The sequence below is a fragment of the Prinia subflava genome, assembly GCF_021018805.1.
Source record: "Prinia subflava isolate CZ2003 ecotype Zambia chromosome W unlocalized genomic scaffold, Cam_Psub_1.2 scaffold_22_NEW, whole genome shotgun sequence".
In the NCBI taxonomy this organism is placed as follows: Eukaryota; Metazoa; Chordata; class Aves; order Passeriformes; family Cisticolidae; genus Prinia; species Prinia subflava.
This window is the reverse complement of record NW_026960606.1, coordinates 6,434,157-6,446,435: the sequence shown is the minus strand read 5'-3', so window position 1 is coordinate 6,446,435 and position 12,279 is coordinate 6,434,157. Positions and strand designations below refer to the sequence as shown.

The window sequence follows — 12,279 nt, the reverse complement described above, 5'->3', positions numbered from 1 at the left end:
GGCCACTCAAATTTTTTAAAGTATTGTCTGAAATGTTTTGGCAAGGATCATCTTCAGTAGTTTCTCAACTCTCATTAACTGAGTATGGTTAGAGAATCCAAGAATCCCAGATTGGTTTGGGTTGGAAGAGACCTTAAAGGTCATCTCATTTTACCCCCTACCATGGGCGGGGACACCTTCCACTAGGCCAGGTTGCTCCAAGCCCCATTAAGATAAATCAAGGAGTCTTCATTTTCTCTTTTGCCTTGATCGTGATAAATACAGAATTTCAAATGTTCTTGAAAAATCACTTCTTGCTGTTATTTGGGATGTTTTCCTGTTGCAAAATGGGAAAGAACATATTTTTGAAATATGGTTATAATATCAGAACAACTGGCTGCAGGTGTAAGAACAGATGAAAGAAGCTCCAGTGTTGCGATGCATTTCTTGGCTGCATTTCAGCTGGGCAGTGTCAGATGGATGATGGATATCCTGGATTTCAGCCTGGGCTCTGAGTGCCCTCCCAGGTCTGGGGTGAGGCTCCTACAGCCCAGCCCACAACAGAGCACTCTGAAATCCATCCTCAGCCTGCAGTGCCCAGTTTTTCACCAGTTACTCCCTGAGTTCCATCCTCGGGTCTCTCAGATGATCCACATTGAAGGATTATTGTGACCATTCCTACGTGGTAATCAGGATATCTTCACAGACCATTGAAAACATGACATGCACTAGAGCTAAACCTTCCTGCTGTTTCTGTTTGAGTCAGTTCACAAACATGAAAAACATCTGCAGTAACAAGACTTACGAGTTTGGACCCATCTCCAAACTGCTTTAAGACTCTGGGCATTTTACGGTTCTTATCCAAGAATTCAGTTTCACTGTCCTTTTTGTAGTGCTGGGTTTTGTCTCCCTATTTATCACTAAGCAAGGATGATTCATTTCAGCTACAGAGAAGCCTTCACTTCCCAGCATGACTTTAAAATTAATTAATTAGTAAAATTTTGCAGGCATTCTGAAAATGTAAAGTATATTATATTTATTTACTTATTACTTTTAATTAAAATGAGCATTCCTTTTCAGTCTTGGAAAGCCTAATTTGTTGAAGGTTTCAGGATTGTTTTCACTGTTGGCAATATAGTGTCTCATACTGACCTTTCATAGTACCAGATATTTCATCATTGCTGTTTTAGCACAGCAGGCTTGACCCATAGCAGCTTTGAATGCAAATAATAAACAAGCCAATGCACAATGCTTGACTGTTACACTGAAAAAATATGGCACAGCTAAACTGGGTTTCATTTTTCCTTTTGAATATTATTAATTGCAATGTGTTGACTGTTAATTTGTTTTGTTTTAATAGAAAAACATTTTTCAGTTCACTGACTCACCATTTCATTTAATTAATTGCAAACCTCAGAATTTGATTTCTCATAGTTCTCCTTTAGTTAATTCACTTGTTCACAGTTTTGACAGAAAAGCTTTCAAACTAATATGAAGGAGAGGCACAGTCTGACTAATCAGGAAACTGGATAAAATAGCTGTAGCTGGAGTATGAGATTAGCAGTTACTCAGGGTCACCTGAAAAGCTCAGAGCCCTTGTATTCACCATCAAAATCCAATTTTCAGTGGGCATTGCTTAAATGTGCAGGAGTCACTTGCACCCAAGACACCAGCGGAATGTAGTCGAGTTTTGGATTCTTATCAAAACACCAGAAAGTATTTGCCAAGGAATAAATTGTGATGTTACTGGAGGCAAGGGGCACTGTCCTCTTGTCCCCTGGTTCTCAGGGTGGTGCAGCACTGCCCTGTGATGGGAGACAGCAAACAACCTGGGGCTGTGATCTTTGAGCCATGCAGTGAAAGTGCTGCTTCTTTTGAAATAACTCTTGAGACTTCACTGAGGAATAACCTTCAGTAATCTTTTTTGTCTGTGATGTGGATATGTGAGTAAACAATTAACCACTGACCTAATGGGGTGCAGACAAGGGATGGAGGAGCCTCTCACAGGCTCTGAGAGACCCCAGGTCCCGTGGCTGCAGGAGCAGAGGATGTGCTCAGGGGGTGCAGGAGCAGCCAAGGCTCCCAGGACCTGGGGCTCTGTTCCATCTCCAGCACCCCAAGCACTGGGTTCTCCCCAGTTGAGTAATGCCCTGTTGAGCCAGCTGAGAACAGCCCTAATTTGGATCCAGACTCTTCATTTGAAAATGGTTTTGAAAAAAACAGGGCTTATGCCTTTATTAATATTCAGCTCTTTATTAAAGTGATCAGCCCTTTATTAAAGTCATCAGCTGGATGGTAGGGTCTGACAGGAGTTTTTCACGCTGCTGTAGCAATCCAAAGGAGGAGGTGCTGTCGCAGTTCATCACTCAGCTGCCAGCAGTAGGTCCCGAGTCCTTGTTCCTATGGGAACAGCTAGGAGTTCTCTCTGGTCAACCATCAGAAGGCAGAGTGGTGGAGGTCTGTCACTGGAGTGCGGAGTAGCAGACATCAGCTCTTTACCCTCAGGAAAAAACCTCGAGTTTCCCACTCTCTGGATCAGTCACTTGAGCTGGCCTGCTCCCATTCCATTCAGACTCTTAATAGATTATGGCGAGTCTTCGAACCCGGCCGGGGGGGGGGGGGGGGTGCTTCCACTCCTTCTTCGGCCAGGACACCATCTAATTCTCCTCTGATGCATCTAGCTTCCCATCTTGGGGTGCAGTTCCTCTCAAAAAACCCTCCCAGGATTCACAGGGTTGGTTTAATTGCATATACAAATGCATATGCATCCTTCTTGGTCGCAGCAGAGGGTATACCTGCCGAAAAGGTAGTTACAGCAAAACAATGACAGGGCCATTTAGACAGTAGCCGCTCTTTTTCACATTCTAATGAGGTAGGAGAATGCCACAGGGAAGCTTCCCCTCATCCTCAAACTTGCTGGGGTGTCAGGGCTACATCTCTCTTAGCTGGGAGGGGAGTCAGCCGCTCCCTAGGAGAAGCAGCATCACCCCAGCTATGGGGTTCTCTGCAAAAAAGAAAAAACTCATTTTTCTAAAAGGCTGGGTGATGGCACGAATTGATGGGAGGAGGGGGTTTCATTCTGAGCAATCAGTAACTCTTTAATATGCTAATGGGTGCTCTGCATTTTCCTCTGTGGGGATGGAGCAGCTGTCTTGCTATGGGGGCCAGGACAGGGATGGCACAACCCCTCCCGACAGGGGTTTACCTGTCCCTGGGAAACGCTGGGGGGTTCCAGTGCCCCCCATTTCCTCTGTTCGGAGCCTGGCCGTTTGTTCTCGTCAGCAGCGGCTGTGCCTGTCAGGGCCGCACAGTGTGGCTGTGGCTGCCTGGCGGATGGTGTTCTGGAGACATAACCCCGCCACATCCCAGGGCCACAGCAGCAAACACGGGCAGCCTTTAGAGCACTCATACCCACTGGGAATTCGTTCATAACAGTTTGGTTCTTAGGCCTGATCTGTCTGTCCAGAATACAACCGCAAAATTTTCCTTCAGTGCAACCTGTGCATGAAGTGTGTGGTTTGTGTGTCCTTATTTTGGTTATTTCAGTAAATATTTGGTTATTTATTATATCAATCCCTGTGCTGTGCAGCGGAATTCTGAAGACTTCTCAGAGGGAGGGTGCAGTGTCCTGATTTAAGTGGGCTCACAGAAATCGGCTCACAGAAAGCAGCTGGTTGTTCTGGCATTCACACCTTGAGTTCCTGAGCAGTTGGGATAGGATCCCTGTGCACAGAACATGGCTCCCAGATTCCTTGTCCCTCTCAGAGATCCCACCAGGAGCTGCTTCCTGCCAGCCCGGGAAACTGGGGATACTGGAGCAGCACCAAGCCCCACCGTGGGGCTGTGGGCAGTCTTGCCAGGAAACCATCCTGACCGTGCCCAGACTCCTCCTGTGCTGTGGTGTTGTGAAGGATGTCCCTGTTTGACAACAAACATCCACAGTTTATTTCCTGGATGTTCCCTGATGGATCGCAGCTGGTAGAAGATAACCGAAGAAAGGAAAATTTAAAGTGTAAATGGGCAGGAAAAACCAGAAGCTTTGAAGTATGTAATCCAGCACATGGGTTTTCCTAGCAATTTTTTTTTTTTTTTAGGGGGACATAAAGGGATGTATGCTACTGTATATGCTGTATATGCTACAGCAGTTCCCAGTACATTTTTCAAACTGAGGGCTCTGAGTGACATTCTACTGCTAATAATGACTCAGCCAAAAGGATGGAAATGATTCTTCAGTTCTTTGTAGGTCCTTAGATAAGTCAGTTGAAGAATAGCCCACCTCTCCACAGCTAGCCCAAGCTGAGTCAGTTATAGAAAAGAGTTGTATTAATAGTTAAATTAAGTAATAGCTCCAGTAATGTTAACCATGGCGGTACCTAATTGAAAATTATGCCAATGCTGCCTGTTTCCTGCCATCATTTCAGTCAGCAGCACCCCCTTACTGCTGAACCCGTTTGCTTTAGCCTCAATTTTATTATCTCTCAGAGATGCTGAAGAATTTGAACATTGCTTTTGAAGTGCCTCAGACAGATTCTGTGACTTTTAGTTCAAGTAAGAAATTACATAGACTGGGGAGTGAGCGAGAGAATAAAGACTTTGCAGATGCCGAGTTTTGGGATAATCTCAGCTCTGTCTTCCAGCTTGTGCCTGGCTGTGCAGAACCTTGGTGCTTTCTGCACTAGGGCTGTGTTTTACTCCTGAAACTTTTGCTGCTGGAGTGACTTTGGTGTGGCAGATGGCACAGCACAGTTTTTTGATCCATCACTGTTTCTTGGCTGGTGTCCTTATGGCAGCTGTGTCTGGTTAGGGAGCTCAGAAACGCCTTGCAGTAATTACCTTTAATTTCTGCAGGCGGCATCGTGGTGATCTGGGGACTGTGTTTATTATTTTCTGTTTGTTCCATGGTACCTTTCTGCCTTCATTACACTTCTGGTACAACTGTTCAGTAGAAGGTTTGAGGGGATTTTTCTTTTCTTTTTTTTTTTTTTTTTAAATACAGTGCCCTGGATAATTTTTTCTCTTTTCTCTGAACATTTTGCTAAAGATCTGAATTTATTTTCCATTCTCTATTTACCTTCTTATAAATAGTTTCTTTACCGTTTTGCATATTTAATTAAATTTCATGACTTCCAATCTATATAAAGAACATGTATAAATCCTGACCCTGATGAAAACACTGGAATATTAGTTTATCTGTGCATCCCTGTGTACATACAAATGATAAAATGTTAGAAGAAAAACTCCATGTTCCAACACCATATTTTTGTAGCCATTAAAATGTATGTGAATTCTTTGCAAATGGATTAAAAACAGAAAGTGGAAAGGTACCTGGAAATCTTGAAAACAGTCAATTCCTCACAACTATGATGATGCTTAGGTTTTTTTACTTCCTGAAAATAATGTAAAATTCACTCAAAGAGCAATCCCACTTCCTTTCCCTAAGAAAAAAAAAAGTGAAGAAGTTGGCAGACTATTTTATCTTCTCCAGAAAGTGTGTGGAGAGTTTTATCACTGAAGATGTATTCTGTGATGGATTAAGTGAGAGTGTGTGAGATAAAAACAGGAGTTTAAACATGAGGATTTTATATCTGCTTGATAAAATACCTGTAGCATTTGTAAAAGAACTTCAAAGGGTGTTGAAAAAAAAATTACAGTGTAGTGGTCTTTTGTATGAAGTGAGGGCTGTATTAAACAACCTAAAAGACAAAATTATTGGTGATGATCAGAATATCTTTGCTGAACTTGACCAAATTGCTGTATCCATGTGTGATAGGTGTCCCTCTCCATGCAATCCTGGATTGCTTCCTTTCTGAAGTCTTACTGAAATAATGATAACTTTGTGAAGCCCATTAGAGGAGAAGCAGAGCTAATCTGAATGTCAAATTCATAGCAGCTTTTTGGAGAGTGACATAATTTATGCATAGGGTGTGAAAATTATTAGTTCCCTTTAATCAGTATCTAAATCTCTCAGTAAGCAATACTTTCCAGAAGCAGATTATATAATTCTGGTTTGATGTATGATAGCTTAGTGGATTGCTAGAACAGGCACCACCACCAAAAAATCATGGGTTTTATTAAATGCAATTCAGTGATTTTGTGGAACTAGGTAGCAAATAATAAAAGCAAGTCAAGCCGTATTGAGGGGAAGAATAAACCCATTTAATCCATAACTGAGTGAATAAACAATTTTACCTGTAGAGACATTTTTGGTTTTCTGCCCGTGTCTCTTGGATTTTCCTGCTAGAACTTCAGATTATTTTCAGTCACATCTTGCCCAGAGTAAAAGTAATTTGGTACTGTGTGGAAGAAAAGCTGATTCTTTATTTAGTGACCAAGCCAAAATTATAAAACTTTAAAACTTCACCCTTATGAAAAAAAAAATCTGGGAATCTAAATAATAATAAAAAAATCATGATAATTATGGTAACCTGTAGCCTGATGTTATTCTGTTTCTTCTCTTACTACTGGAAATTAATTAGGTTTTAGTAATTTGAAAACCTTCTACCAATACCCACCTTAACTCTGTGAATTTCTGCTGGTCTTAATGGTCTCTTAAAAGTGGGATTGATTCTGTAATTATCCATATTGTGTTTTTTCTACACATTTCCAATGTAATATTTTCCAGTTACTATAATATTAATCCAAACCAACAGATTCCCAAAAGGACAAAACAATATTTGGATGCATAATAGAACAATGAATGCTGTACTATTACATGTTAACTGGCTTTGAACTGTTGAAATTAAGGAATACTGTATCTTCCTCTGCTTGTGGAAATTTTGTTGCAGTCAAATAAGTCAAGCAGAAAGTGATCAAAGTGACAGGAAATTATATTTAAAAGTGTAATCAAAAGGGATACCATTAAATAAATATTTCTTTGTGCTATACATGTTAAAAAGAAAACACAAAAGTTTTTTTTTTTTTAATTCTTAAATTGGTGTATTGAAGCAACTTGACTTCAAAAGAAAGATGGGGTTCAGGGATAGCATTACTTACTGGACTAAGAACGGGAATTGAATTTATGTGACTTTTTCTTACTGAAAAGGAACGTTCTGACCAAGCTTGCAGTGCCACATTGTACAATGACACTGCATATTATTTATTTATATTTTTCCAGGTCTGACAGCAGCTGCCATGGCAGAGGCTATGAAGCTACAGAAAGTGAAACTTCTGGCCATGAACAGCCTTCATGGAATTGGGAGTCAAAATGGAACCGAGTCAGAAAATGAAGAGCTAAATTCTAATGCAGGTAAGGGATTCTGTGCCCCTGAGCTGCCCTGGAGTTCTCAACATCCGGGTCTCAAATTATTGGGCTCTTGTATTTTGTAAGCTTTGCTCTACCAGTGCTTAATCAAAATTAGTGCCCTTATTCCTCCATATTCCTCCAGTTTTCCTCCTAACTGCTCCCTTCACTATTGTTTGAAAAATACTGCTAAAGGATCATTGTAGGAATGCATTTCCACACCCGAACAGATGTCTACATATAGGGAAAGGGTTAAGACTCACCCCAAAACCTTTTAAGGGAAGAACACTAGAAGTTTCTTTGCTCTCCTGACAGTAATTGGCTCAGTGCCAAGACAAAAACACTGATAGGTCTCTTTACCTGTCCCTCAAAAAAGTAGCTATTCTCTATTGGGCTGTTTGCCAAAAACACCCCACCCAAATCATTCAATACTTAAGGGAGAGCACGAGGCTTCTCAGTGCATTCTCGAGGTGTTGTAGTTCTGAGACCTATTCCTACACTGCGTTCAGCTTTGTTCTTTATTTTTTGTATTATTTTCTTCTTTTATTAAAACCTTTTTGCTTTTTCAAGACATACTCAACCATGCCATCTTGCTAGTTATTTAAGCCATTTTCTGTGAAGTGCTGGACACCCTCAGAGGTATTGAACCCTCGCAGAGCTGATGACACCTGACTCTCCAGGAAATTCAATAGATCATCTTCATTAGGGTTGGATACACATCTTTTAAAGTGCCCCAAAATACATCTGGAGTAACAAAAGATTTCTCCACTGGCAATAACACTGTCTGGAGTTTTCCAGTAAATGGTGGAAAGTTTCCAAAAGTCAAAATGGATCCTTTGGAGAGGAAACCTTTGTTTATTCTGATGTCCTTCCAGGTGAATAGAAGAGGTTTTTACTTGGACAGTGTAGAGAACCTGGAACGAGACAGATCCGTTTTGTCTCTGGTACCTGTTACAATAAGGGCAGTTTCCCTTGGCCTCACTTTTTACTGCATCCTACACTTTTGCCACTTGGGGGACATTTTGTTTCCATTACCAATTCAAGAGGAGAGGCACAGTGTGATCCCCGTGGCATCCCACTCTCCCATCGGCATTCCCACGGCTTCTAAGGCAAAGCCTGGCTGGTGTGTGCTGCATATGCATCCTACCATCAAAATGGTAATTTATTAGACCAATAAAGCAGCAGCTGGGAGGTCTTGGACTCATTTTCTAAAGGAATAACTTAGAATTCATGACAAATTATGCACAAAGTTGTCTTTCCAAAAGTGGTATTGCCTTTTGCTAATTTTGTGTACTCATCTGTATTTGAAGAAATCTGGCTTCTAACTCATGCATTAAACCTTTTCCCAGCTTCCTGTTCTGTAGGATATGTATTTCTTATTCACCTCTCAGACCCTAATCAATTAGTGCACATTGAATTCAGAAAAAAAGCACTGAAAAAGCCTATTTAGTGGTTGTAACTAAAATAGTTTGTATATAGTTCAGAATGAATTCTGAAGGTTCACTGAATGATAAGAAAAAGGACTGAAGATAGAATTACTACAGAAGAGTAAGGAAGCTTCATACAAAAAAAGATGTAGAGTTGGTATGGGGGTTTAAAAAGCTGCTGTGCAAAAGTTTAATTTGAATGTTCATGGTTTTTTGTGTTACCTGGTAGGGCAAAATTCGTGTACCTCATGAAATGAACAGGGGTAATGCCTTTTATTAATATTCGGCTCTTTATTACAGTGATCAGCTGGGTGGTAGAGCCTGACAGAGTTTTTCCACGCTGCTGTAGCAATCTGGAGGAGCAGGAAATGTCCCAGTTCACCGTTTCAGCTGCCAACAGCAAGTGCTGAGTCTTTGTTCCCATGGGAACAGCTAGAAGTTCTCTCTGGTCAACCTCCAGAAGGCAACCTGGTGCAGGTCTGTTGCTGAAGTGCAAAGCAGCAGACATCAGCTCTTTACCCTCAGGATAAACCTCAAGAGTTTCTCTCTGAATCAGTCACTCGAGCTGGCCCAGTCCCCACGCCTGTCAGACTCTCAATAGATCATGGCGAGTCTTCAAACTAGGCCAGGGGGTGCCTCCACTTCCTCCTCGGCCAGGGCACCATCTAGTTCCTCTCTGCTGCGTTCAGCTCTCCACCTTGGGGTGCCTTTCTTCTCAAAGAACTCTCCCAAGATTCACAGGGTCAGTTTTATTTGCATCTTTCCTTGAGTAGGCAGCGTGGGGGGAAGGGCCAGGTGAGCTCCGATTACAGTAGATACAAGCAAGACAATCAACTAGCTTTTAACATGCTAATTCAGAAATGCAGGACCGGCAGGATGGCTGCCACCCAGTAGGGCACTACAGCCTCTGTGAGAACAGTGGCTGCCCCACTCCCACCAGGGACGGGGGTCACCTGTCCCCGAGGTGCTGGGGCACTGGTGCCTCCCATTGCCCCCTCCAGAGCCCCACAGAACCACGCTCGGCACTCTCCCTGCCCAGCCACTGCTCCTGCCAACAGCGACAGGGCCGGGCAGCGGGGCCGCCGCTTCCCGGGGGTGGGGGCCGCCACACCAGCAGCTGCAGTGGCTCCAGCGGCCGCCAAGACATCACCCCAGGGCAGGGCCTCGCCTATGGCAGCAGGGGTCCAGCAGCGGATCTGTCAGGGCTGGGGCGGCAGCAGCAGACACAACCTCGCCACATCTTGGGCCACGGCAGCCATGCAGGGGCAGCCCCTAGAGCACTCACACCCACTGAGAATTTGTTCATAACACCTCACATGGGGAGAATCTACATTCATATGATTATTTTAGGTACCTCATGGAGCAAGAAGTATTTTAGGGGGCTGTCACACCAGCCTTTGGACAGTGCATCAAGACTGTGAGCTTTACAGGAGAGTTCTCTGTGGTTTAGCAATTCAATGAGTTCTACAACAAACTCAATACCAATTTAAATATTTGGAAAAATACCCACTGACTTTAGTTACAGTGGGACCCAAGAATAAGTGTGGTGGCAGTTCCATACAGATCTTTTCTCAATTCTTTCCCCTTTTGCAACAGGCTGTTTCTACAGGTTAAAAGATCTTAATGATCTAAAGACATTTTAAAGTTTATGCAGAGTTGTTTATTACATAAATGCATAGGTCTGAAGGCAAAAGAGGTCTGAATAAGCCGTCTTACAAGGGTTATGAGCATGAAATCTTAGAAAGATGAAACACCAGGGTAAACAGCAATCTAGCACAGAATCCCAGCCTCAGAGCAAAGCAACCTCTTGCTCTAGCTCTTGTCTCCAAGCAGCGTTCTCAGCAGCAGGGCCGTGGTAGCAGGAAGGGGTCTTGGGGTCCCGAGCCCCAAGCAGAGTTTTGGCAGCAGGTGCCGCAAAGGCAGAGGGAGACCCCGGGACCCGAATCCCAAGCGGCAAGGACTGCAATCGATAGAACCTTATAAATCCTGTCTCAGCTCCCAGGCAGGGCTCTTCCCTCAGGTTGTGGATGGTGGAGGTTGGATCGATAGATCGGAAACTGATTGATCGACACCTCCACTCCCAACCCAGAGGCTTTTTATCCATAAATCATAAATGCATATTCATATCTTTATTTGTAAGCTACCCAATCTAAGTCCAATTCCTAAAGTTCGTAAAACTACAAAAAACTATGAAAAACAGTATCAAAAACTTATGCATTTGGCATATCATATAGCATATCTATTAATGTAAAAAGCTCTATCTCACTAACGTAAAAACTCTATTTTATTAATGTAAAAACTGTATCTTATTGTGCATAAAAAACTTTATCTTACTTGCGTAGAAATTGTATCTAAAGTTATGAGCAGCACTCTACTATATTTTTGTTATGTCTAAAGGTATATCACTAAGCCTGAGGCTTTGAACTCTATGCAAGCAGTTAGGCACTTGGAGTGTATTTTCTTAAAGCTTAAACCTCTACTTTATGTATATGTGGCTTAATATATTCTAATTTCTCTAAAGACTTTAATTCAACTCCTGTACTTTTCTCTCTCTGTGGAGAATCCATGGAAACATGGGCTCCAACACCCTTTTCGTTGCTTGATGCAGTAAAATTGTGAAGAGCAAATTTTCTGGCTCCAGTGCTAGTGTTGCTTGCAGACAGAGCAGTAAGTCCTTATCAGAAAGAACTAATACTAATCCTATTAAAAATCACAATTTCCCCTCTTTCCAATATGTGCAATGTGAGCATTGGAATAGTTGTTGTAACATGTGGACTCCTCCTTTATCGGCGGGTCACAAAGATTACAAAGGTGTACATTGAGCAGGATGTGTCAAAATGGAAAATCTGCATGAAAGGAGTGTAAACGTTGGCTGTACATTTCACCAAATAAAATAACTGAAGAATTATCAAACACTCACTACAGAAAACTCCTTGGTGTGGCATGAAGAGAGTGGGAATTTTGTTTAGAAGTTAATACACAGGTTGTAACTTTGATCTGCTGTGAAGGGAACACCAGGATAATTCTTTGTGCATGAAACCTTCACCAACTGTTTGCTTTGCTCTAGACTTACAGTTTAAATGACTATTAAAAATAAAATGGGGATGTGAAATGAGGAAGAAAATTGAATTTTGATTTTTTTTTTTTTACTAAGAGGTGGAAAGGAACAGAGCAAAGGAGTCAGAAGCCTCATAAGTGAGAAAAACATTTTAACTGTAGGAGAGAGACCTACAGTTTCTTTGATTTGAGGTTGTGTTTAATAGCTTCTGTAATGGCTGCAACATGACTCTGCATCTACATTTCAGCATGAATAACAACCTGTTCATGTTTCATTTAGCTCCAAATGAGAAATTCTGTGTTTTATTATTTTAGGAAATTAGTCTGTATACTATTGCTCCTGGAACTTTATAATTAATCACTAAAGGTTATGGCTGTGGAGAGTTTGTGGGGAAATAGATATCTGAATGATTATAATTGTAGCTGTCTGTGATGGTTTCAGTGTTTGTTCTTTTGTGGGATATAACTAGGAGAAAATAAAAAGCACAACAGGCCTAAACTTTAAAAGTTACAAAGATCATTTATTTACACACACTAAAGAGTGAAGGGAAAAAAAAGGAAAAAATTTGAAATTAA

The 12,279-nt window shown here is 41.8% G+C and overlaps 1 protein-coding gene across 3 annotated transcripts in view; it reads left to right on the top strand.

The window, feature by feature from the left end:
* Positions 1-12,279, top strand: part of LOC134564924 (dachshund homolog 2-like) — a 443,903-nt gene that overhangs the window by 296,925 nt on the left and 134,699 nt on the right. For all 3 annotated transcript variants that reach the window (XM_063424219.1, XM_063424220.1, XM_063424222.1), the window contains exon 3: positions 7,094-7,225. In XM_063424219.1, coding sequence (XP_063280289.1) covers positions 7,094-7,225 — 132 coding nt within the window. The remainder of the gene's footprint in view (positions 1-7,093; positions 7,226-12,279) is intronic.